Source organism: Hesperophylax consimilis, chromosome 3, assembly GCF_061612785.1.
Source record: "Hesperophylax consimilis isolate HC1 chromosome 3, BYU_Hcon_1.0, whole genome shotgun sequence".
Lineage (NCBI taxonomy): Eukaryota > Metazoa > Arthropoda > Insecta > Trichoptera > Limnephilidae > Hesperophylax > Hesperophylax consimilis.
Genome location: NC_142838.1, coordinates 17,418,776 through 17,446,433, shown reverse-complemented (window position 1 = coordinate 17,446,433; position 27,658 = coordinate 17,418,776). Strand labels below are relative to the sequence as shown.

At 37.2% G+C, this 27,658-nt stretch overlaps 2 protein-coding genes across 2 annotated transcripts in view; one reads left to right on the top strand and one right to left on the bottom strand.

Moving 5' to 3' along the window:
- Positions 1-8,723: 8,723 nt before the first annotated feature.
- Positions 8,724-15,384, top strand: mRpS29 (mitochondrial ribosomal protein S29). The gene is made up of 9 exons (XM_089648672.1): positions 8,724-8,835; positions 9,822-9,943; positions 10,027-10,240; positions 11,599-11,691; positions 12,687-12,832; positions 12,932-13,092; positions 13,234-13,375; positions 13,855-13,947; positions 14,944-15,384. Exons 2-9 carry the CDS (start codon positions 9,836-9,838, stop codon positions 15,130-15,132), a joined length of 1,146 nt encoding a protein of 381 aa, XP_089504798.1. The 5' UTR covers positions 8,724-8,835; positions 9,822-9,835; the 3' UTR covers positions 15,133-15,384.
- Positions 15,385-15,513: 129 nt separating this feature from the next.
- Positions 15,514-27,658, bottom strand: part of LOC149425042 (NBAS subunit of NRZ tethering complex-like) — a 37,497-nt gene continuing 25,352 nt past the window's right edge. Inside the window, exons 31-42 of the mRNA XM_089648658.1 lie at positions 26,991-27,151; positions 26,714-26,901; positions 26,495-26,631; positions 26,138-26,230; positions 18,811-18,954; positions 18,539-18,715; positions 17,684-17,831; positions 17,451-17,541; positions 16,974-17,103; positions 16,240-16,357; positions 16,033-16,155; positions 15,514-15,940 (exon numbers count right to left, since the gene is read on the bottom strand). Coding sequence (XP_089504784.1) covers positions 15,623-15,940; positions 16,033-16,155; positions 16,240-16,357; positions 16,974-17,103; positions 17,451-17,541; positions 17,684-17,831; positions 18,539-18,715; positions 18,811-18,954; positions 26,138-26,230; positions 26,495-26,631; positions 26,714-26,901; positions 26,991-27,151 — 1,828 coding nt within the window. The 3' untranslated portion in view covers positions 15,514-15,622. The remainder of the gene's footprint in view (positions 15,941-16,032; positions 16,156-16,239; positions 16,358-16,973; positions 17,104-17,450; positions 17,542-17,683; positions 17,832-18,538; positions 18,716-18,810; positions 18,955-26,137; positions 26,231-26,494; positions 26,632-26,713; positions 26,902-26,990; positions 27,152-27,658) is intronic.

Sequence of the window (27,658 nt, the reverse complement as noted above, 5' to 3'; positions counted from 1 at the left end):
ACTAGATATAACTATTGTTTGAATTTATATAATAAAATATATATATATATATCCATTGCCACAGGTGTTTTTTTTACCACACACACCTCCCTCTGTCGTTTACAATATTTCTTAATATAGGGGTGCAATAATTCCACTGGTTTTGGACGGCTGAGATTAAAAAAAAATGTGGTGGTGTGTTTGTTAATTCTTCTAGTACTGGATTAGGGCTGCCACCTTTCAAAAACAGTAGACCCGGAGATTTTAGAAAAATAGTTTTTTTTTAATTAAAATAAAACTTTTTTAGTATGAATTATTTAATTAAGGTAAAATGTCATAGTAAATTACCATTGATAATGTTTTTTTTTAAAATATAAATGACCTAGCTAGTGCTAAGCTGACAGCTTGACACTTAAAACTATATTTTTAATTCTGAAGGGATTGTTTAAGCATCTTTTCTTGCTCAGGTTTCTTCAAAAATTCTTGGCAATTCATATTGTAATTAATTCTGCCTTCACCATGTCCATTGACAAGCAGTTTCAAATTTCCCGAAAGAAAGAAAAGACGCGTTTAACAAAATCATTGCTTATAGGTAGGGGTACGTAAATTTCGCAAATAGAAAATCGTGATTTCGCATTTAAAAAAACTCAAAAGAAAATTTCGCATTTATTTCGCAAAAAAAAATACAGCGTTAAAAACTCAATTAAAGGCTAGCATTGTTGTAATTTCTACATTTTCATCTTTCATTGTTTGCCTGCGATCAGTTACGACAATGTTGTAGATACTAAAGAGTAAAGTACCTCTCGGCATCAACACTATTGACAGGGCAATTGAGACATTGAATAGCTGCTTTTGCAAATCCAGGGTAGCAAGATTTTGATGTAACTAAAACTTGCATTACATCCACAGGAGCTTCTTGGCCGACCAATCGAAGTAATTGTCTGTGAAAATGAGAGTACCCGTCAATTAGTTCTTCTTGTGGTACACTTTTGAAAAACGGAATTTTTGCGAAGCTTTCCACTATGGAATTTGAATTGACAGAAGAAGAGGGCACATTTGCTGCTTCCGATGGACAAAATAATGTGCTTGTAGCACTCATTTGTTGGATTCGGCCCCATGTGTACCAACAATAATTTATCTCTTGAGCTGCTGTCTTCAACATCATGCTGTGATCGATAGAATTTTCGGTTGATAAAATATTCATTGTTTTTTTCGCCAAAAGAGCCTTCACATTGACGCTGAAGAGAGGACTTCAAATCTTCTAATTTACTCCACAAAATGTGTGCAAACGAATAGTTTGAACCTTCTAATTTACTCCACAAAATGTGTGCAAACGAATAGTTTGAACCTTCTAAATTGTCAATTAGTTTCATAATTTTCGGACAGAATTCTGATACGATTCTGATGTTCTTCTTTATGAGTAACATATGTATGGTGTTCTTATACATATACATTCCACATATATACATATATGTGACATGTATACCTATGTATAGCATCTATATAAACTGCTTGCTTCAGATGTCTTATAGTGTTGGCTAACGGATGTATTATTTTAATGAAAAATGTTATTTTTAATTGTCAAGTCTCTGACAGCCCTGAATTGTTGAAGCTACTTTGCCATACTCTCCGGCCGTAGTGGCCAAGTGGAGATAAATTTGATTGTAACAATAAACTCACTACTATTTGCGCTATTATAATATTTTGCTAGATTATATCTGTTGGCAAGTCACCTTTTCTGTATATTTTATCCTGTTTAAATGAAGTGTTTTCTATTATTGTAGCATTCTATGCCTTAAGAAAATTTCAGCTGTATCACATTCAATGTCGTTTTGTATACATATTGTTGTGTTCATTGTAATACTAATATTCGCCTATGTACCACTGTGTAATTATTATCACATTATTGTAAAAGCCTTTTATGGCGTTTTAAATAAATAATAAAATAATAGTAAGTTGAACTTGAATTTTACTGGTTAGAATGTCATTTTCAAAACATTCTTTGAGGTAAATAGTGCTAGAATTGTCGAATTCGTATTCATTAAGAAAATCGATAATTTGTTGCATATACTCATTCAAATAAATCACAGATTTAAACTAAGAATTCCACATGGTTACAACAGGCGTAGGTTAAAGTTTTGGAGTTAATTGTGGAGCATGCTGTCGTAGAAAGTTTAAATAGGAACTTTTCATTTTTCTAGAATGCAAAAAGGCTGACTTTGTCTTGGCCACAATAGAGTTCAGTTCCTTAAATTCTTTTATAAAAATGTCACCCACAAGATTCACTTTGTGGGCCCTGCATTGAAAGTGCAGTGCATGGTCACCCAGTAGTATTTTTAGCAAGTTGAAACATGCACTTGGTACCTTGCAGAGTCAGACACTAAACCATGTACTTGAGAGTATTGAATTTCGTATTCTTTCAAAGTAGGTATCAATTATTGCTTGAGAACAAGTGGAAGTATTGGCAGTGTCTAAAAAATTTACACTTGCTAAGAAACAAGACTGCTGTGGTTCTGAAGAGACAGTTTTAAGTAAAACTGCAAAGACACATCTGCCTTGTTTGTCAGAAGTTTCGTCGGCCACCACAACTACAGGCTGATCCTTTAGTTTTTGTTTCACTTCATCTTTCTTCGAAACACCGCACTGTGGTACGTACTTACGTCTCAAATTATCTCCAGAAGGCAGGTTACCCGAGCCAGGCACATATTTTTCCATGTAACTGCGAACAGCTGGATGATCTAGTTTATTCAACGGAATGTTTGCTTTCAAACACATTTTTACAGTGCCAAGCACAAATTCCTCTTTTTCCGTTTTGGCACGCTTTTGCACTTCAAAAGCACCAACTATTGTGGATTGCCTTTTTATTCCAGAGGACCCTGGTTGAGGATCAGGATCAGATTTATTTCTTAAATGAGTAACAGAAGTCGTATGCTTCTTCAAAGTATCTAACTTCTCTCCTTCCAAACGCACGTTGCAGTATTTGCACGTTACGATGTTAGTATCGCTTAAATACAAGCCATCCTCTTTTAACTTTTTTAATCGTTCAGATAATTCTACTTTCGGGCGGCTCATATTGACGTTAGTAACAAACTATACCATACGCGCAAGAGCGAGTGACTTGGAGTGACTGATTGAAAGACAAGAGATGGACGGACGCCAACATACACTACTTCTTAGCTAAGCAGCAAACCAGAACTCGAATTTTATGGAGCAATTGCTAGCGCCTACCAAAACACGATTTATTTTATTTATACATTTTAGGAAAAGTTGAAATAATTTCATGGTATGGGTGCATAAAGTAGTTTAAAATAATAATCATATAAAAGTCTTGTAATACGCATCTCTGGCCCGGCTAATGATAATATTATTCTGATATTGATATAATTAGATAGAGGTAGATATCCATATTTGAGGTAAGAACGGTTAATAATACTATTCAGTTTATATTTGAGTAAAATGTTTGTTGACAAATGAGTATACGGTAATTTGCTTACCACGGCAGAGAATATAATTAGTGTGTGTGAGACCATTGTGAGACCGCGATTGTCCGTCGAGTAGGTCTGATCATAAATAAACCAATCGGTCTGATTGTCGGGAGTGCAGGGGGTTGCCAACATGCGGTAACATGTATTCCAGGTTGGTTCTTGAGAAGTGTTGACTGATTTAGAAAAGAATTTGAAAGTTTGTGGGAGAGGGTGAAGTGGTAGAGGGAGGGTGAGTGTAATAGGAGTGGATAAAAGGAGGGGGGAAATGTATAGGGAGACACATGAGTGAATGCAAAATCCATTTTACGACGCGAAGAGCATTTTACGACGCGAAGAGAATGCAGATCGACTCAGGCTATTTTCTTTAGGTCCTCTTCCTTGAAAATTGGTATGGGAGGCGAAGTGGGATTTTTTCTCATAAATATCCTGCTGTTTTTTAGCCACGTAGACTGGAATCCCTTCTCCTTGGCAATCCCCTTGGCCCGAAAAAGGAAGTTTTTGTTAGAACTAGTCAGATGGTCGTTGACATAAATTTTTCTATCGTCACCAGGGTAATTCAGGTCCTTCGTGCTTATTCCTTTCCTTCGTCGAATTTCCGTGATGCATTCATTTTTACGCGAGCGGGTGGTGAATTTAACTATTATTGGTTTGATTAATTTGGAATGAAGTGGGTCTTTCGCCGAAACTCTGGTGGCGAACTCAATTTCGTTAGTTTTAAAGTTGTGTATGCCAATTTTATTTGCTATCTCTGATAGGATGTTTGGAATGTTTTCATTGTTGTCTTGAGGTATTCCTTTTATTTCGATATTCTGTAGTCTTGCCCATTGGTCCTTTCTGTTTGATTCCTCGATCATGTTACGTACTTCTGTTCTCAGGTGGGAGACTTCTGCCTCCAGATGTTCGACTTTTTGAAGTCGATTTTCCATATAGGCAATCTTGTTTCCGAATGTTGCTACATCATGGTGACAGCTCTCAACCGACTTTTGTACGCCTTGTACTTCTTCACGGAGGATTTTAATATCGTCGTGCAGTGCCTTGAATGATGACAAGTCCATTTGGATCCTTTTTGTTATTTACAGACTTGGTGGTACTGTTGGATTTCAATAATAGAACGCGTGTTCAAATATAATGTTTATTAACAATTTAGTACGGATTGACTACTTCTATCTTCTGAGCTGTCGGTTGGGAAAAGAGAGCGAGCAGATGCATCCGTCCATCATCCGTCACACAGACATAGGAATTCTAATATTCATATGTCTATGATCCGTCATCTTTTATACCTCTATCTGTCATCTCGCTCTTACACATTCAAAAAGCAGGCGTACCACCTAAAACCTTTCTTACACTTTTGATATCTTCCATAATGGTGGTCAGATCGTGGACGCCGACGGCAATATTTGAAGATTTGCACCTGCTGCATCGCCAAGTACTTCTCAGGTCCAGTTTCAGCTTTTTATGATTTTCCTCTGACGTACCTCCACACTTGTAGTGCAGATTTTCCTTACAGGACGAGCATTGCACGCCTTGAGTGATAGAAGATTTGCACACGCCACAGCTCATTTTTAAAAATGATGTATTTATTTATTATTATATTAAGTATTTATTTATTACGATATTATTTCAAAATGCGACTTCTATGTGGTGAATTAACTGACAGATCTGCAGTATTTTGTTTTGGTAATAATATTATTTGCATGCAGACAGAGATGGCGTTAAATAAACGTAAAAAATAAATTAATTAATAATGTAGTGCTTTTATTTATTTAACAGATCTGGTTTAAGCACTAGACGTGAGTATTTATTTTTAATTTCACTGTATTTTTAAATGTCTTTAGGAAAAATATTATTTACGTGGCAGAATAACAAAAAATATTGATACGCTTTGTTGTAACTGTTTTTGTTCAATATTCACTATAAACGACAGAATTCACTTGTGCAACGTCACTAAAAACAACAAGATTCTACTGATTAATATTAAATATCACTAATTTATGATTAATGTTGATGTTTTAGGCAGTTTGGTTATTTTTACGTAACGTAATAACAACAAATAATGATACGCTTTGTTGTAACTGTTTTTGTTTAATATTCACTATAAACGACAGAATTCACTTGTGCAACGTCACTAAAAACAACAAAATTCTACTGCTTAATATTAAATATCACTAATTTATGATTAATATTGATGTTTTAGGCAGTTTGGTTATTTTTACGAGAGCGAAGTAAAGACCGGAACGAAGTGTACACTGTATATATATATATATATATATATATATATATATATATATATATATATATACGATCCTGCAATCTACACTACTTCTTAGCTAAGCAGCAAACCTGAACTTTAATTTTAAGGCGTAATTGCTCGCGCCTACCAAAACACGATCCTGCAATCTACACTACTTCGTAGTTAAGCAGCAAACCTGAACTCGAATTTTAAGGCGCAATTGCTCGGGCATACCAAAACACGATCCTGCAATCTACACTACTTCCTAGCTAAACAGCAAACCTGAACTCGAATTTTAAGGCGCAATTGCTCGGGCATACCAAAACACGATCCTGCAATCTACACTACTTCCTAGCTAAGCAGCAAACCTGAACTCGAATTTTAAGGCGCAATTGCTCGCGCATACCAAAACACGATCCTGCAATCTACACTACTTCTTAGCTAAGCAGCAAACCTGAACTCGAATTTTAAGGCGCAATTGCTCGCCCATACCAAAACACGATCCTGCAATCTACACTACTTCTTAGCTAAGCAGCAAACCTGAACTCGAATTTTAAGGCGCAATTGCTCGCGCATACCAAAACACGATCCTGCAATCTACACTACTTCTTAGCTAAGCAGCAAACCTGACCTTTAATTTTAAGGCGTAATTGCTCGCGCCTACCAAAACACGATCCTGCAATCTACACTACTTCTTAGCTAAGCAGCAAACCTGAACTTTAATTTTACGGCGCAATTGCTCGCGCCTGCCAAAACACGATCCTGCAATCTACACTACTTCTTAGCTAAGCAGCAAACCTGAACTTTAATTTTAAGGCGCAATTGCTCGCGCCTACCAAAACACGATCCTGCAATACGCTCGCTCCTCATCTACGCAACAACTCGTGCCGTCTCTGTCTGTTTTGAACAGAGTTGTAATAATTGTTAGCGCGTCTGATCAACATTTGAAAGCACGTAACGTAAAAAGGTGCGAAAGTATTTAATTTTCAAATTTCGCTTTTATCGCAAATAAAATGCAGATTTCGCTTTTATCATTCGATAGCTTCGATTCGATTCGCTTGTAAAAACGAAATTTACGTATCCCTACTTATGTATAGGGATTGAAAAAAAAATCTAATTATTTTTGGCAGTTCGGTTAAGGTTGAGGTGACTTTGAATAACTGAACCCATCGTAAATCAACAGTCAATGTTGAATCACTAGATTGTATGAACTGTGGAAATACTTGGTTTAATTTTCGGGTCTCGTCATAAAGTTTATCATCGTCGACATTTTTCAAACCAAGTGATTCGACAGCTTCTACAGTATCTTCGTAACTTACTGCACTTGTTAAATCGAATTTGGAAAAGATTTTGAATACAGAATCCTCAAAATCATAATATTTCTGTATGTATTCAAGAGTTCTCCTGTTAACCTCATTGGCTTCTTTTTTAATTGATCCTGATCAGAAAACCTCAAAAACGTTATGTTTCTCATCATTTTGGCACCGTAAAATTCATCATGCACTCGGCTTTCAACCTTGTCTTTTATGTTTCTCATAATTGGGTGCAACTCAATATCTGTCACTGAGTTTTTTTCTAGCAATAGTATGGCTTCTGTCAGCATATTCATGTAATGATGAATGAAATATAAATTACATTCCTGTAGTGTGATCCTTGTAGATAAACTTCTAGCGTAATTGGATTCGCCTTCGCCACACGAATTCTTTTATGAATTCCCATATTATTTTATGGCATGCTGCTTCACCACGATTTTTAAAATACGCTGATACAGCAGGCCACGACAATATCAATCGGTCAACAGCTCTCCCCAAACCCCCCCAAACTAAACCATCTAGTTGGCCCATGTCGTAAAACTTTGCCGTATTCAATTTCGAACTCCTCAAAAAATGTTTGTAATTCTTTCTTGCGTTTTGCACTGTCCAAAAATTCCGCATACACTTTCATAATTAAGTTTTCCACGTCGTATGTTAAAGCTTTCATGGCGTTTCTTCCAGCGTTGTGAAGAACGCGACAATTACAATTTGCTTTAGCGACTTTGGTGTATTTCTCATTGGTCGTCTGTCGGTTCGCTGCCACCGCCCGGTCTGACCAGGAGATATCGATGTTAAACCCGTAGCCCGGACATGCACCATGCAAACCCGTAGACTCCGGGTCAAACCCGGAGAGGTGGCAGCCCTAACTGGAATTGCCTATCAGCCACGAAAAATTTGTACCCGAACAACGCCGTGGCCGGTAGTCACATTCAAAACAAACATTCACAAACAATACATTGTTTTACGTACCTACTACCTAGATTTGACATGCATTTGGGATTACGCAGATATTGTTTGCTAATTGTGTTACGTCAAAAATATCTCGGTCTCGGATTGCTTGACAAACGAGATATTCTGTATTCGTCCAGCGGGTGCATTGTGTCACCCACCCATTATGATTTGATATGCATTTGGGATTACGCAATTATATTTTTGGTAATTTTTGAGATTTACAACGTCCTTACAATTAGTGTGTGTAAAAAATGTCATTCTGACTCATAATGAGTTGGGAAGGTTATTAATAAAAATAAATTGATCATTTTTATGGCGCCGTTTTAGTGAAAAAACTATGAAGAATCTAGGGTTGGCATGTAGGTATTATAAGGTTATGTATGTAATTATTTGGTTTTCCTTTAGTGTCCAGCTTTTTATCTCCATGGTGATAAATATTGTATTATTTCTTCTGAATTCACGGAAGTAGCATTCAAATTTGTAGTCGAAGAAAATGGGCATAAAAAGTAAATAATAAACATTTCATTGTTAGTTGTTGGTATAAAAATATTGGATTTGCTAAAGTGATGTAGTAGTTACCTCCCCCCCCGAGAGGAAAAAAACGCAACCTCTGTCCGCTGCTACTGCTCCTGATGAACTTCGAGCGATGAAATTCATTAAACACTCGATTCAAATATTTCGATCATGTAAATTTTTCGATCCTGCCCATCACTACTGCCAACTATCTGTTTCTATGGCTAAATTTGGTATTTATCCATGATTTATCCAATTTATCTTAACTTAGGTTATATTCGATTTTTGACATTTAAGTTTTTGCGGAATTATTATAATATTTATTGTGAATTAATTAAGTAATTGAAGTATTTCAGATAATTCGGTAAGTGGACAGTTATATTTTATTCATGAAAATATGCCAAATTTTCATTGCTCATGTTATAATAAAACAATGTCTCTTTTCACGATTTTGAGGTTATGTTTAACTCATTTTCAGTAATTTCTACAAACTTTTAGCTTTAGTTGTTCAATCTTTGCCAATTATTTCCCTAACCGCCGCACTTATAGGCACATATTACGGAAATTACACTTTGTTTCGACAATTACTACAGCAAACAACTATTTACATGCAAAAAATAGGAAATTTGGTTCTTAGTCTGGGTTAATTAACACGTATTTAGATTGAAACGGAAACTTTCGCAAGTGACACTACATACACTAAAGACCAAAATGGTGGAAAAGGGATCATTTTATTATGTGAATTTTGAACTTCAAATAAAAATGCAATTATAGTTCATCTTTTACTATCTATCCAGTTGTTTCTTGTAGTAATTAAGTTGAAACGAAGTGCAATTTCTATAATAAATTTAAAGTGCAGCGGTTAGGGAAATATTTACCGTTCTTGTTTCTTAATAACAATTATTATACTATTTTCCCAATAAATGATATGGTTAAGTTTCCTTACTCCGATTACTGCTAAATAACCCAAAATTATTAAAGTAACACTTTGTTTCAACTTAGTACAAGACAGAATTATTTATGTCGGGGGAGATGGAAAAACATGCACAAAATAGGTTATTAGGTGTTGTTATTTAAATAATTTGTGCATATTTATAGCTGAACCTTTCAGGAAACGTCACTTCATACTAATAAGAAAAAAACAAACAGTCAAAACATCTGAAATTTTCAACTTTAAAATAAGTAGCTTTAATGAGTTTTTTACCATCTCCCCCATCAATGTAAATCGTTATTTCTTGTTTGGTTGAAGTAAAGTGGTATTTAAATAATTTGTACATATTAAGTAAACGGATTAAGGAAAGTTTACCAATGATAAGATCACACTAAAAGTTTAACCATTATTTTCTGAAGGTTTAAAATTCAATATGTGGTCTAAAAGCCGGACCACCTCTCTGAGTTTTCAAAGGTACTTATCTATACACGCTAAAAGAGAAGCAGCGTATCAAGGCTTCAGAACATCAGAAAGTAGCGCGGTTGGTATTCATATTCATAAATAATTCATATTTACTTATTTATAAAGTATGACTTTTTATCTGGTCTTATATTTTTGTTGCAGCTCAATCATACACAGAATAACCTGGCTCAGTTCTACAAATTAGAAGAAGCAGTGCGTAAAAATGTATTTACACATGGCGGCCTGCCAATGTCCTTTGTAAAACAAACCCAAACCTTTACTGAAACCTGTGTAATGGTGCGAGAGCCGGCACTGGAAATAATTGACCTTATAAAGAAGAGTGACTTGAGTAAACCTGTTAACCGATTTGTGTTATGTATCCTTTTTACAAATAACATTGTGTAATACATAATAAATAATATATTTATAGCAGAAAAGTCACCTAAAGAGCACAGACATCACACCTGAAGGATAGCATAGATCTATCATAGAAGTGTCTATAAATTATAAATGTATAGTTTAGTATAGTGGTTTATTATTGTTTGGAGTATTTCTCCATCAATAATGTATATTTTCGATTTAGGATTTATCTCTAAATAGTTAAAAAGTAAAGTCGCTATCCGTGTCTCTCTGTTTGTGTGCTTAGTTTATCTAAATTACGCAACGGATTTTGATAGGGTTTTCACCATCATTTAGAGAATTTCTTCCGGAGGGTTTATATATAATCCACGCATATAATATTTATAGAAAGTAGAGAAAAGTCAATGTTTTGTAATCAAGTTGTAAAAAAAAAATATTTTCGGATGCTTACATTGCTAACGCTGGATAAACCTTATGAGATACCTTAAAATAATGTACTACAGAATTGTATATCTTAAAAATGTCTCCAGAAAAGTCAACGGTGGTGAATGTCTCTCTATGTCTAACGCTGGGTACAAGTCATCTAGTTTATTTATAAAGTTCAAGTTTACTATTGGATACTCGAACCTCTATAGTGGCTATATGTATATAAACACATTATCTGTTAAAACGGTACAATTTAAAAAAACTTAATTTTGAAAGTGCGATAAAATGTCCATTATTTGAATACTATAAAACAAAATGCTGTTGTACATCAATTTTTTTTTTGGTTGGATTAAAGGCCCAGAAAATGACAAAACAGTTACCTTACTTGAACAAATCACATATTTAATATTTTTTTTTATTTTTTATAGTGAATACCTCACAAGAGTCCCAACTGCTCCCGTCTGGAGCCAGTGAGACTATGGCATCCCCAATTGGGGGATGTTGTGAGGCTGAAGGTAAGTGGGGAAGGGAAAGAGGAAGGTGGGGAAGTACCTGGCTATTCAGATCTAGTCACTAAACACGGCTAAAGCCATTTGGAGCAACGTTTCAATTCTGAATGGTGGTCTTACACCAGGGCGATACTGGTAGTATCTTCCACTCTGGAACGTGCCGCAAATATACTATATATTATTTTAATTAATTAATTGTGAAATAACACAAATCAATCAAATAAATTTTATTTGCGCACGCCGGGTTCGAACCCGCGACCTTCGGAATGGCAGTCCAATGCGTTACCACTGGACTATGCCGGCCGTCAAAGTTAATATAGGCACTTCCAGAAATTAAGGATTCATATTACGGATATTATATTAATTCATTCCAATTTCAAAGACACATTGTTCACATCTTAATGAAAACATTTTTATAAACCCTTAACATATTGTACAGATGGTGATTTGGGCACAGGAAAATCGCTAACTTTGGCGCACTTAATCCATTACGCCTACGAGTCAGGATTTTTGTTAGTTCATGTCCCTTGGGGTTGGTATATTTTTTATTTCATTGTTTATATGCCATAGGTATGTAATCTGCATAATAATAGTAATATAACACTTGTATAGCGCAGTTTTGAGCTATTTCACTTCAAGCATAATAGACTGATCGTCCATCAGTTTGTTTCCATCATTCGGATATAATTTCAATAATCGAGTATTACTTACATGAAGGTTCTCTGTGCAATGTGATACATCTGATTATGTAGCAGTGAAATTTAAAAAAATAATCCATATTTATGACTCCACAGTCCACATTTCTACTTACACAATATACTTCCAATGAAATTTTTGGTTTTTAAGCTCTTAAAAAAATATGTTATTTTTTAAGATAATCTCGATTCATCTGAATAGAGATTATCTTAAAATCTGAAAACAGAATTATATTTTTAAGATAATCTCTGGCATCTGCCGAGTTGAAAAAGTATATATACAAAATTCCCTCGATAAAAAAATTCGCAAAGGATGTTCCGAAAATTATAAAAAGTACCTGATTCTGTTATTTAACATGCTGCAGGTTTGAAAAAAGTCACAGTGTTTCTTTAAGTGCTACTTAACTCAGATGTCGAGAAATATTTGCTCGATTTTAAATAAGTCGTGTTTTACTAAATATTTCCACCTATTAATTATAATGATTTTTTTTCTTAAATATTTGTGTGCTCCCTCTATCATTCGTATTTAACTAAAACCATCTTATTCTTGAAAGCTTATAACAAAGCCTTGTGTGGTTGGATTAGAGACCAGAGATACCTTGATGAATGTAAATATCTTTCATGTCAAGCTTAAAAACCGACCCTCAGATTCAGTGACTTATAAAATAAAATAAAGTGTCAATTTAAAAAACGATTGCCCAAAATGATAAATTTTTTGAAATTTAAAAATGCAATTATTTTAATATTAAATTTTTTTCAGTCATATTTAAGATAAGTGAATTTGACTCCTCTGAATGACTATTATACTAATGCATTTAAAATAATTGTTTAGTGCCCGATTGGTTAAGACGAACAGCTCTAACCAAAGAAGTGTCAAACTCCGCCACGAGAGAGGGGTTTGTAGAAATACCACTTGATGCAGCAGAGTGGCTCGTTCATTTCAAATTACAAAACCAGGTGCACCTAAAGAAGCCAGAAGTAAGAACATAATATCCAATATGTACCTGTATATTTATATTGTCACTTTTATGAGTTACATAAGATGAGTATGTGTATCTGAAACTTTTGTTGTTTTAGCTGAAGGTGTCAAAAGAATACATTTGGAGTAAACGTGAAGTGACCCCCGTTGGAACAAGCCTTCTTGAACTAATTGATCACGGGATTAACAGAATAAAATACTCCAATGAAGTTATAGTAGCCCTGATTGATGAAATCAAAGTACTGTCTAATCAAGGATTGTAAGATAATTTAAATGTATTAATAACAATGGATTAGTCAGTATGTGGCTTTGTTTGATCTGTGCAGAACACTGCCACTGCTTGTTAAATGCATACATCGAGAGCTCGCTCAAATATTTGGTTGTGTGATTTTTTTTGTAGATGTAAAACTTTTGTGGCCATTGATGGTTTCAATTCTTTCTACTATCCTGAGACAAGGCTGAAAATTGAAACCAGAAAGAAGATTCCCCCGGAATACGTCACCTTGACATTAGCTATTAAGGAATTGACCAAGAACGATTGGGTTAGTTAACATTTCATATTTTAATTACATGAAATATTGGATATAATTTTTATCATGATGTAATTTGATGACGTATGATGTAAGATAATTGTTTTCTGCCATTTAATGAAATTATTCAAAATACAGTGAAACTTTTCAAGAAAAACTAATAAACTTTACCAGGAAAACCTTATGTGTGAGATAACCCAATTTAAACTTATAATGCTATGTATAAACAGGACAAAATTTCCGCGACCGAGCCGTGAATTATGGGAAAGGAACGAATCAACCACAAACGGTGCGAAACGTAGCTTGCGGTTGCTTTGTTCCTTTCCCGTAATTCGTGCCTCGGTTCCGACCCTTAAGAATGAAACTTCTTAAGCGATTTTCACTGTATATTATAACTTTACAAAAAAGATTGTAGGTATTAAAAATCAAATGAATTTTAGCAATATATTTGGTCAATCCACAGATAGAAAATGTAATTTTGTTTCTTGTAGTGCAATGCCGTGAGTGTCGTCACCGTTGATAAAGTTGCCGTCCCAATCGACCACCAAGAATCATATTACCCGAGATATTTACTCACCAAAGAGGTAGGCCATACATCATTTTTAGTCATTTTGAAAAACTCATAAAGCATCATTGAAGGTAATATCAACAACCGAGAGTTGTTATTAAATATTAAATTTTTGTGGTTTTACTCAATAAGTTACTCCACTATAATATTTATCTTAGACTTGTAAGAAAGTCAATAGATGTTGCATATTTAAAATAAAAATAGATATGTTTATTCAAGAGACTATCTAGATTGTAATTAAATTCGGGTATAATCTTGCAAAAGCGTATAAAGATAGTAGCAAAAAAGTGCTCTAAGAAAATGAAGATAATGTTGGTAGTTGAAGTATGATACAGTTAAATATGACTGGAGGGTTGAATTATGTCAGTGGTAGAACAAAGCCCCGGCAATGTTGAGGGTCCTGGTTTCATTGCTTTCCTGTTCCTAATATTATCTTCACTGATTAAATACTACAATTTTGAGGTTTTACTCACTAAGTTATTCCAATAAAAAAATATTAAAAGTCATAAAGCCTTGGCTTATATACATTGAGTTTTCATTTGCTTGGAAAAACTTATTCAAGTGAATAGATTTGATTTGAAATAATGAAAATATAATTTAGTGTTTTATAGCTCACTAGCTATACTCTACCACGCGTTGCTGTGGCTCAGTCTGTTTGTGTAGATAGAGAATCAATAGCGCATGTTGCTTTTATGTCCAACAATTGGTGCTGTTTAAAAAAAAAGCATGTTTGTCCAACAGATTGCACTGTTTAAAAAAAAAGTCTGTCATTACCTGTCACAGGTGACATCTATTCATTGTGTCCGGGGGTAAAGTGCACTAACTTCAGGGACAAATTAAATATTATCCATTTTATTTATCTGAAAAATTTCTAAATAAATCAAATAATCCCTTTATATATGTAACTTCGTAATTAATTTTGTAAAACCACCTTCACTGAGCACAAACCAGTTCAAGAAGGGTATAATAGAATTAGTTTGCATTGATTAAAATTGGCACTATTTTTTTTCAGGGTTTTGAGCACTTGGATCCATTTATACCTATTGAGGTTAAGAATTACAATGACAAGGAGTTTGCAAGTTGCACAGATTATTACAGAGACAGACTTTGGCTGCGAGAGGGACCAGAAACGGTGAAGGAATTATCTGCCAATAGTGCTAAGAATCCATACAACTTGATGAAATTATGCGCCCCTCTTTAAGACTATAAAAAGGGTGTTTTTAGTATATAATAATAGTGTCTTAGTGAAGTAAAAGAAAATTTACAAATATTAAAAAAAAATAGTGACCGAATTTGATTATTCATTCATAATCTTAAAACTAACCATTACCCCATTTCCACATTTATCAGATGATCATAAGTGATTTTACCACACGCCTCATGGATTTCATTTCTTCATCCTTCCTTTGTCAGTTCCATGCTTCATTGTCATACATCAGGGAGGGTACCAACACTCCATTGTGGCCTGCTAGCTTCACCTCCTTGGACAATTTTTTGTTAGCGCCTACCGCATTTAGTACTCCATTATTGGAGTTTCCTGCATTTTACCCTTCATAGTTTTTAAATATTAAACTCAAATAAGTAAAGTCAACCAGGGTTTATTGCTTGTTGGAATAAATTAATATAGACATTAATTAACAATACATGATTACAATTATATTATATTAATTACAATTATAAGGTGACACTGATTATCGCTTCATTATTTTGATTGCCTGAGAAAAGCCCTTCAGTGTGTGAGGGACCCCCATAGCTGCCAGTTTAAGAGAGCCGGCTTCCGCAAGATGGTTCTTATTCAACAAATCATTCACTGCTGTATTCAAGGTATACGAGCATTGATTGTGAACGTCTTCATCGTCTTGCTTCATATTATTTATGGCTTCCTTTCTCAGCAAGAATTGAACGCATTTTGGGTATAATATAGTTTTTACAATGGTAGTGAAGAGACCCTTTTTAAGGATCAAAGATATCAAATTATCATCGATATGTTGGTCAATGTCAGGGAGAACCTAAAAGTAAGTAAAAAAAGGAGTAATGATTATTTATAGTATGTAAATACTGTGAAGTTTGTTTCATTAGAATGATCACCTTCAAAACCTACCTTTTCAGCGCTCAATATTGAAGGTAGTGCAGAATGAATAGATTCATATTTGGAAAGTAAACAAAGCCATATCTTTCCTACAATATGACACGTATTCTCGGAAGAAATGATCCATTTTATATCCTGTATAAAAATGTTAACATAAATTACAACAGTAAAAATAAATAAGGGGCACAGCAGGTAAAAAAATTAAATAAATTTTCTTACATTTTCGAGTATTGTATTTTTCTCCAATAAAATATTCAGAAGCGGAATATTATCTTCTATTTTCTGTTCATTATCCAACAATTTTACAATCAGGCACAAACATGGGTTTTCTTTTTGGCTGAAATTTTGTTTATTTATTGTTACAGTACAATTAAAAATAAATTTTGATAAAACTGTAAATATATTTTTTTAATAAAATTGATCCTTTATGATAATAGATAATGCTGTTTTTATGCAGGTCCATTCTCAGTTTATGCGACACAAATAAAATTCATTCTATATTCCCAGCAAAAATCGGTTTAAAATCTCAACCACAGATGGCATTACAAGGCCTATAGTGATGGCCCGTAGAGCGATCTTTTTCCGTGCATTGAAGCTAACGGTGTGTCATTATTATGGAGATAAAGTTTTGCATTTGCATTATGTTATTTGTTAATATGTTGTAACATGTCTGGAATTTTTAGATTTGATGAAAATTTTTGTTAGTAAAATGATTTTTTTTTTACTCGATACTCATGAATAAATTGATGAAAATATATAAAACGTGTTGCCTATGAGTTGAAATGTCTTATTTCATAAAAATTTATTTGACGTTCAGTTTGTATATGCTCACTACAGTCAAAAGGAAATGTTTAACATCCCATATCTCAGAACTCACTTTTTTCACACAAAGAAGTTGTTTCCGCATAAGGGCTCAGTTATATATTTATAGACTTTGCTTGATTAATACTTACTTAACGAGAGTTGAAGATGGCCACATATTAATTAAATCTACTAAAACTTTCAACTGGTTCCATGTATTTGCATTATGAAGAAGCTTCAAAAAGGTGCCGGATCTTGTGCTGTCATCTGCCAGATCCATGTCTATAAAACAAACAAACATTAAATCCACTTTCATGTAATATTTAAATCTAAATGATTCTTAAGACCAGGGCCGACCTTGAACCAAACCCTAATCAAAAGCAGTAGAGGCCTAGGCCCTAGGTAGTAGATAGTAGGTGGTAGGTAGTAGATAGTACGTATTAGGAGGGTGATCGCTGTAATCAATAATATTTGGATGATTTGTGTTTTTGTGTAGTGCCATTTTTGTGAAAAATAATCTCAAGGGTTGTGTGCTAGGACTGTTAGTTGTTATGTATTATCAGCGCCTTGAAAATTCGGCACCCGGAGGGAGCTACTTTGACTGCGGCCTGCTTAAAACATTGCAATACCTTTAACATCTTCCTCTTCACTCCAAGTGCTGGAAATAATCTCCATAGTAATTTGAATCAGCATTTTCATATCTTCGTAGTCTGACTCAGTCTGAAAAAATAATTAAATAGATTAGAGAAGTTTTTCTGAAAAAATGTTAGTATTGATAGTAGATTATAATTGTATCATAAATCCATCCGTAGCTACCGCCATTATATGAGTTAAGTGTAAGTAAACTGTAATATGTACATACCTTGTACAACGACATCAAGCCAAGCCTCTGTTTCGATGACAACAGAGCGCTGGTAGAATAAGGCTTCAGTTTATCCAGAACACTTTCATTTATAATAATGTTCTCTGCTTTAAGATCAATAACCCTCTTTGTAATACTTATCAGCATGCTGCATAAGAAAAAGGTTAGTTAAACTCCTTAAAAATATAATCACTGCAAGACAATTTTTATGAAAACTTAAATATTGCAATAACATTTAATAATTGAAGATAATTTTACCTATACTCAAATGAAAATTTGATCAGAAAAAGATACGGTCGCATCTAGGATGCGCATAGGTCGCATCCTAGATGCGACCGTATCTTATAAATATATCATATAAATAAAAATGTTAATTTTTGTTTGTTCAAAATCTTAAATCTTCACCGATTGCTTTGAAATTTTCACACAACGTTGCATTAGAATACGCGTGGGTTTTTATATACTTGTATTATATGTTAACATTTTTTTTGAAAAACAGCACCACTGTTGGTCATACATGTTTTTTTTAAAACAGCGCCATTTTTTGGACGTAAAACCAACACGAGCTATTGTTTCTCTATATGACAGACTGACTGACTGGCGGGGTACAAGTAGTCTTCTTATTTTATATAGATGTCACCTGTGACAGGTAAACAGATGCTTTTTTGAAAAACAGCAACATCTGTTGGACGTAAAAGCAACACGCGCTATTGTTTCTCTATCTCCACAAACAGACTGAGCCACAGCAACGTGTGGCGGGGTACAACTAGTAGCTAATATTATCTTCAATAATTAAATATCACAATTTGAGTTTTTACTCATTAAGTTATTCCAAAAATAAAATTTTAAACATACTCTTTTTCTATGGATCTTACAGCTAACGCTTGCAATAAGACCTCATCTAGAAGTAAATCATTGCTTAATGTTTCAATTAATATTTTGAAATTCCTGGTGGACAGAGATTTATCACAAAGTAACAATAGAAGTGGTTTCAACATTTCTGATTTGACTCCACGAGAGGATTCAATATCTCTGCAAAGAAAATGTAATTTATAGTAATTGTATGTAACATGATGTAAGTGCATAGCATTTTCATATAATATAATATCCTGTTCTGTAAAGCATACCTCCATAGCTGCTCATTATTTTCTGAACTTTGAATGATATATTTAATATAATCGGAATGATAAAGTTCTAGAAATTTAGCCCAATTTGATATTTCTTCTCCAGCATCTTCCCAATTATTATTCTGCTCTTCTTGACTGCTCCCCCTGGAATTATTAAAAACTATATAAATGGTCTTGCGAAACTGTAAATAAATCATAATTAATTCATTAACATTTTTACAGAAAATTATTCTTGGGGTCTCTTTAAGATCCCCTACAAAAGGCATCTTTAACTTTATCAACATTAACTTAAAATATGTAATAAAAAATATATAAACAATTATAAGGCTTAAAAGTAGGTTAAACTTTAATTCAACTCATTAACTCTGGTAAGAATACAAGATCCTTAATTCAACTAAAAATACAACCCCTACAACTAAATTGACATTTGCCCATGGAAATTCCATTCATTTTTAATGAAATTGTAATATAACACTCCCTCTCGAACTATAAACTATTGTCAACTTACAGGATTTAAAAAATATATATAAAGTTGGATTATTGAGACAAGCATAAGTAACATTGAAGCCATTCTAAAACCAAACAGAATAAAGCCTTAGACACATTACAATGTTTACAGAAGTTTTAGACATGCGAAACTTCAACAGCCAATAACAATTAAGTTGAGTTAATTTTTTCTGCCAGAAATGACAAGATACAAGTGCACATCCATAGACATAATATATGGCAAATCGATTTAAGCCTTAGCCACATTATGCAATATTATGCGCGTGAAAATTGGGCGTGGCATGTACGTACTATATGTTGGGCTCACACACTACATTATAATCTTTCCCGGGAGAGGGGGTCAGATCAATTGGGGGACTGCCGCAGAATATCATTTATTTGTATGGGATCTGTCACCTTGACAGATGACAGACGCGTAATTACAGCGCTCCGTAAATTGTTCTGACCCCTTCTCCTGTAGGAGAGGAGATAGCATAATTTTCAAATATAGCCTGGCTAGCAGATCACAGCGCATATCGTCGCCACGCCCACACTTAGAGCACATCATCTTTATAGGTGTGACAGGTCTGTATGGGATTGTATGGCGAGCAATATGGAGTTATATAAAACGCTTATAAATTATAGCGTAATCTGTATCCCCCTTAATGCTCTTCCTGTTTGTTCACCATCTACTATACTTACTTTATAACACAATTGTTGGTAAACGGTTATTTATTTAAAGTAAGTAAGTTCACAGATCACATAATATGGTAAAAAATAGTCACAATGTATCAATTCACTAATTAACTGAGGGTCTGGTTGGGGCTTTACTTATGGTAGTAGAATACTCCTTAGAGGGTCGTGCCAGAGGATGAAGCGTAACTAAGAGAGCGTACTAGCCAAGAGCGAGCTGCAGACGAACTGACTAATTTAGGGCGCGCAGCTGGTTATATAGCCCATTCCTTGTTGCGGGGTGTGGTTTGTGTAGCGGCTCGAGGGGGGGAGATGCGCAGAAGGCGTCGGCGCATCCGGGTTTGCTTAGGAGTGGGTGAGCAGGATGGCGCTGTACGGGGGAAAGAGATGGTGTAGTGGCTAGCGTAAAGACAGCGCGCTACATCCTCCCCCTCTGGATCGAGGAACGTCCCGTCGAAGATCCAGGTCTGCAGTAGCGTGGCGGCTACTTATTCTTCTTTGGTCGACCTCGTTTGCGTAGAGGAATAACCGGAGCGGGCAGCGGTGTCCGTGCCCGTGGTATGGAGTCAGTGCTGAGGTGTGGTAGGTGCCTAGCGAGACATCTGGTGCTTCCATTGAAGCTACCTCGTAGCTCGTTGGTCCATGTTGCTTCAGGATCAGGTAGGGGCCATCGCGTCGTGGTCCTAATTTTGCGCTGAAGCCTCTTGCGGCTTTGCTAAGAGCGTGGGAGTGGACAAAGACGTGATCTCCGGGCTGGTAATGGGGGTCTTCTCGCCTCTTGTTATCCACGTAATTCTTTTGTTTGTCTTGTTTCTCATCATTGTGGGTCCTGACAAGACGTAGGGTATCGGCTAGTTGTAGCAGATGCGGCGTTATCTCGGGGATGAAGTTTTCCGATAAGATAATGCTTCTCAAGTCTCTTCCGACGTCATCGGCTGACCTTAACTCACGTCCAAATGTGAGATAGGCAGCGGAGTATCCGGTGCTCTGACAGAACGCGGTATTCATGGCGAAGCGTATTGATGGAAGGCTTTCGGCCCATTTTCGGTGTTCTGTGCCGACCAGGATGGCTAGTTGGGGTTTGAGGTCTCGATTTTTCCTCTCGACAGGATTGGCCTCTGGGTGGTAGGCTGGTGTGAAGGTGTGCTTGATGTCCAGGCAGTAAGTCATCTGCTGCATCACGGCACTCACGAACTGGGTACCGTTGTCGCTTATCAGTCGGCGTGGGGTCCCGTAGCGTAGGCATACTTCATCAATCAGGACGCGGGCGCAGGTCTCGGCAGTCGCGTCTTTGAGGGGAAATAGTTCTATCCAGCGTGTGGCCACGTCTTCGATGATGAAGATCCAATTCTTCCCATCCTCGGAAGTTGGGAGTGGTCCGAAGAGGTCGAAGGCTACTGTTTCAAACCTCTGGTTCATTACTGAAGTCTGTAGGAGGCCGGCGGGTTTTAGGTTTGATGGCTTGTATCTCTGGCACTCCAGACAATTCTTGACGTATTTCTGTATGTAGGTCCGCATATTCTTCCAAAAGTATCGTCTGGCAATCCGTCGAATCGTGCGTTCTACTCCGTAATGCCCAGCGGTAGGGGCATCGTGATTAGTGATGTAGACCCGGGAATATTCCCCGGGGAATATTCCCGGGAACAGGAATATTCCCGGGAATATTCCCCGACCCGAAATAAATTCCCGAAAACGGGGAATTTATTTTATTTTTAATAAAATGGTTTCTACACTTCTCTTGGATGCCTTATTGAGTGTTAGCATGTAAAGTAAGCCTGCAAACATTTGCAGTAAACGAAGCTGCCTCATCTTTACTTCGTGATATGAAGAACAGCCTGTTGGACGATGATGTTTACTGGAAAAGAGTGACATCATTAGACAATGTTCTGCGACCGATTGTTTCCTGGATTACACAGCTAGAGGGAGACGATCCACTAACACACAAAGCATTGTATGCTTTTGAGGATTTTGAGAGCAGTCTAAGTAAAACTCTTTCAACGTCTCTACTGTCACATGCCGAAGAGAAGCAAATACTGGAAAAGGCGGCGCAGCGCAAAGAATTTGCTATTGCTCCAATATATCTGGCTGCTGCCCTACTAGATCCAGGTTCCCAAGGACATCTGCTAAGCCACGCACAGCAACTTCAAGCACTTGAATTCATTGAACAAGTAGTCAGTCATATGGAGACTGTTGATAGTGCAAATGTTTTTGTGAATCATGGAGCAAGGCATTCCTATGGAAGTGTGTCAATAAAATCACGCCAGTGACCTGGTGGAAGGGGATGTGCGGATGTTCTGATTTGTCACAGGTTGCCATATGAATATTGACTGCTCCCATTACTTCAGCAGCCACTGAGAGATCTTTTAGCACGTTTAGTCCCATTCATACAACACGGAGGAATCGTCTAACAACTCAAGGAGCAGGGAAAATAACATTTATGGCACACAATTGGAAACTTCTTTCCTCTGAAAGAGGCTCTCAAGTTGCTCCCACGAAAACCCTTTCTTCCACGGATGAGCAGATTGCTTCGCATCATAACGTTTCAAACTTATCTGGTACTCGCAAACGCAAACATCCAATTGACTGTGCTGAGGAAGAAGAAAACGTAGATAATTCTGAGTTGGCAACAACTTCGTCCGGGTCAGATGAAGATGAAGAAGAAGAAGAAGTAGAATATGAAGGTGAAAGTGGAAGCGAAGTTGATAGTGTCAGTGTCCAATCGGTATCATCAGATGAACAGTACCGATCTGTGAAGTTGTGTCATTTTTACAGTTTTACGATTGATTTTTTATATGTACCGTTTACTAGCATAGAGTGTATATAGGCTACTAATACTGTACAGTATACAATTATATAGAGATACTACTCACTTTAAAATAATTTTGATCGGTGTTTTTTTGTTATTTTTCTCTTGGATCCTATTCCTATATATATGGGAATAGTTTTTATGGATCTATCCTGCTCTCTATGTACCATATGTGTGTATATTTTATTTAATAAATATTATTCTTTTTGAGGTATTAAGTTGTTTAAATCAAAATTCCCAAAATTTCCCGTCCAGGGGAATATTCCCGGGAATATTCCTGGGAATATTCCCCAGAAATAAATTCCCGGGAATTTATACATCACTAATCGTGATAGGCCATGAGTATTTGGTGTCGCTCATGCTCGGGGACGACTAGTTGAGCGTCCTCTTCTTCGATATCGGGTGCATATCGGTACAATACACCGTTTTGCATCAGGTAGCCCTTAGTTGTCCAGTAACTAAGGTCTTCGTTTGGATTGTTGGCTTCAAAACACTCGATAATTTTCTTCAATGCAGTGTCTTTCAATTGTTCTCTGCGGATGTCAGCCGCGTTGCGTACTGGAACGTCGAGGGTTATCGTGCATAGTGCGCAAATAGAGGGTGGGTCTTTAAGTAATGGTGGCCGTGACAGTGTGTCCGCCACCAGGTTTGAGCGTCCAGGTGTGTATTGGATTTTCAGGTTGTAGGGTTAAAGCTGCAGGGCCCATCTTGCAAGGCGACCTGTGGGAGACTTTAACGTCATTAACCACTTCAACGCTTGGTGGTCGGTAACCGCGGTGATTGCTGTTCCTTCAATGTATCCTCGGAACTTTGCAACTGCCCATACGACTGCTAGGGCTTCTCGTTCTGTGGTAGAATAGTTCCTCTCCGCTGGTAGTAGCAGGCGGCTCGCGTATTCTACCGGATGTTCTTCTAGTCCCTCCCCCTGGACCAAAACTGCTCCTATTGCGTAGCGGCTTGCGTCCAAGGCACAGAATTCCACTTCATTTCTGGGTTTTCTTGGGGAGTCATCGAAGAGCCGATAGGAGCGTATCATTACCTCCCTTAGGGCGTCTTCCTCCATCGCGTCCTCGGGAAACAGCTCATTCAGGGCTATCATCTTAGCCCAAATGTTAGTGCGAGGCGGTGTCTGTGAGAGAGGGCTCATGAACGGTGGCACGTAGATCTCACATTCATTGTCCTGTGCTGGTGGAGCGGGCAGACGAACCTTAGGCGGTGTCTGTGGGAGAGGACTCATGAACGGCGACACGTAGATCTCGCATTCATTGTCCTGTACTGGTGGGGCGGGTAGGCAAACCTTAGGGAGTTTATGTGCTCTCACTTCTCCTATCTCACCATTGTCGTTTTGCCGTTGCCGGATATCTTGGTTTGGTGGTATGGCGTCATTTTCCATATGCAGCATATACCGTACTTCGGGGCTGTCCGTGAATGCCCATGCGCGCTGGGGAATGTTTATATCGATCCCCGCGTCTTCGATAAAATCGACGCCTAGGAGTGTTCGATTCTCGTGTCCTCCTGGGAGCACGATGAAGCTGGTGGGTATCTGTCGGCCTCTTAGTGTCAAGGTGGCGGCTATTGTCTCGACCTCCTGACGTTTAGGGACACCATCTGCCAATACGATGTCCATGATGGTTCGCTGGGTTTTGAAATTTTGAGCGATTAGCCGCCGGTGTAGCTCAGCTGATGCTACGCTCAATTTTGCTCCGGTGTCTACGTGAGCAGTGCCCAGGAAGTTTCCAATCCCGATGTGTAGTATAGGTCTCGCTCGGGGAAGGCCTACTTCATGTATCGAGCAAAAATCGGCTCGTGGGTGAGGGGTGTCTATTCTCCCTTGGCTGCATTGCGGGCACTTGCTTCTTACCACGCCTGGTTTACCGCAACCGTAGCATGCGAACTTCGCATCACTGGGTGTCTCCAGCTTTTTGACAGGAGGAGTGTACTTTACGTGCGCTCCTGTATCATAGCGGGAACGGCACACCTCGGAACGGTGCCCAAATCTGCGGCAGTTAGTGCAGCGTAGGCGGCCGTCTGTTCGGTTTTCCATCGCGCGTAGTGGGACGGTCTTCGTGCTCTCGTACAGGCTTTCTTCCGCTGCACGGGCTTTTTGTAGTAGTTCGGCGAAGGTATTGATCGCTTCGCGCGGCATTCTGTCTCGTATCCGGATATTCAGTTGTCCGAATATTAGGTCTATCTGGACCTTCTCTAGATGGCTGGGCGGTGGTAGCTCCGCGAGTAACATCCGCTGCTTAGCAATGAACACATCGGTTGACGTTAATGCGTCTTGCTTGCATAAAAATATCTCTGTGTACACTTTGTACGCTGGCTTCTTAGGGGCGAAAGCATGCCTGAGGAGGGTCGTTGCGCTCTCCCAGTCTCGTACTTCTCCTTTTATGCCGAGCCACCAAGCGGCGGCGTCTTTCGTAAGCAGCAGTGGTAATCTTTCCAGAGCGCTTGCGTCTTCGATGTTCTCGGCGCGCTTGAAGATGGATGCGGCGGCAATAAAACTCTCGACCGCACTCCTGTCTCTGGCACCATCGAAGCGTGCCGTACAGGTGGTGAATGTACCCGTACGTGTTGGTTCCGACTGCATCCGCTTCATGGAGTTCATTAGTTCCGCGAACTGCTCCTGCGTGAAGCAGATGCCAGCACTTTCCTTGGCCTGCATTGTGAAACGAGGACTTCGACGTGGTAGCGACGAAATTTTTGTAGATTCACTGATTTTAATTTTTTTACTTTATGTGTCTGGCCACTAAGTTGGGCGCCAGTTTTATAACACAATTGTTGGTAAACGGTTATTTATTTAAAGTAAGTAAGTTCACAGATCACATAATATGGTAAAAAATAGTCACAATGTATCAATTCACTAATTAACTGAGGATCTGGTTGGGGCTTTACTTATGGTAGTAGAATACTCCTTAGAGGGTCGTGCCAGAGGACGAAGCGTAACTAAGAGAGCGTACTAGCCAAGAGCGAGCTGCAGACGAACTGACTAATTTAGGGCGCGCAGCCGGTTATATAGCCCATTCCTTGTTGCGGGGTGTGGTTTGTGTAGCGGCTCGAGGGGGGGAGATGCGCAGAAGGCGTCGGCGCATCCGGGTTTGCTTAGGAGTGGGTGAGCAGGATGGCGCTGTACGGGGGAAAGAGATGGTGTAGTGGCTAGCGTAAAGACAGCGCGCTACAACTTACTAATTTTATCTGCTATGCCTTTAGTACACTATGCTGCATTTTTCTTTTCTTAACTTTTGTAATATGTAAACTAAAATAAATTTGAAATAGAGAAAGACACAGGAATTAAAATCTAAATGAAATCAATTTTTATAATAACTGCCATTGTTTGTTTACCTCATTTGGGATTTACTTTCATCGTTACTTTGTTCATGTTGGCAATACTCTTCAGTTTGGTTGGCTATTTGAATTCTTGTGTTAGCTGGTAGTCTGCAAAAAAATCAATTTTCATTATAGACATTAACTTTGTGCATATTTTAATGTCAAATGTATTCGGCTGCAATATCATTGCCATCATGAGGTATTGTGTGATAAAATTAATCATTAACTATAAAAAAAATAAGACAAAATGTCGTAATGTTCATCAGTAATTATTATCAGTACCTATTCAATAAATAAGAGCGGTGAAACTTGGGAGAAACAAGGTAGTAAAATAAGTTCATTTTGCTTATATAAAATAGTTAAAACATTTACTTTTGTATGCCATCTTGATTAAAGAGTATTTCTTTGATCAGCAGTAATAAATCCTCTTTTTTTAGTTTACTGAAATAACTGGAACATTCCCTGTATTGTTGCATCCATTTCTTTGAAGTTTGCATATTTTCTGGAACCTTTAAAAATTTATAATTTAAATTATTTCAGCAAACAAAAGTGTTAATGGATTGTTGGCAACACTACATTATTTTTACTCACTTCGAAGAAATGTTTCAAAAGCCACTGTTGGTACAAGGAGCTTGTGCTGAAATCAATATTCAAGCAAGGTGGTAGATTTCGGAGTAACTTTGCTATTAGTCCAATATTGTCTTTGGTCAAGTATGGCAACAAATTATCCACCAGTTCATTGTCTTGAGGAGATTTTATTAGGAACTTGTAGTCAAGATCTAAAAATATACAACGCACTTAGTAATAATCATTTTTTAAACTTCATAAAAATACAAGTGTATGTAATTCTAAAATGTGGATTACTAACTAGAACAAGCTGATTTGACTTTCTTTATCAGCTTGACATGATCTTTCCCATTGAGTCCATGAATAACATGGCTGCTGCTGATGCTGCTCGTAGCATTGAAGTACAAAATCAAACCCTGATAATCGTTTCCGTGTATTGAAACCCAAACGTCATCACACAATCTGGAAAATAAAGTCAAAAATGTAAAACTCAGTATTTGGCATATGACTTACTAGTCATATATCATCCAGAGACATTTAACCAGTGGGCTGCCGATGGGTCTCTGGAGAACATGCGAGCATTCTAATATTATCCTTGTTAGAATAATTAGCAATGCGATTATGACCTTAATGCTTCGGAAAATGTATGAAAATCAGCATTGTTTGGTCTAATAGAACTTTACGTTCCACTTTTGATTTTTATGAATGGCTGAAGCCTGAAAAATATTTTTCTGTTTTATGCTCTGGCCTTCAACAGGTTAAACCAATGGTATGATTGGTATGACCGCCTAGAGGCAGTGAGACTAAGGCATCCCTAGTTGGGGTATGTTATGAGGCTTAAGGTAGTGGGGAGGAGGAATGTGAAAACAGGGCTAAAGCCATTTCAAGCAACATTACAGTTCTAAATGGTGCTCTTAGAGCAGGGCGATAGAATATCTTCCACTCTGGAATGTGCCGCAAATATACGAT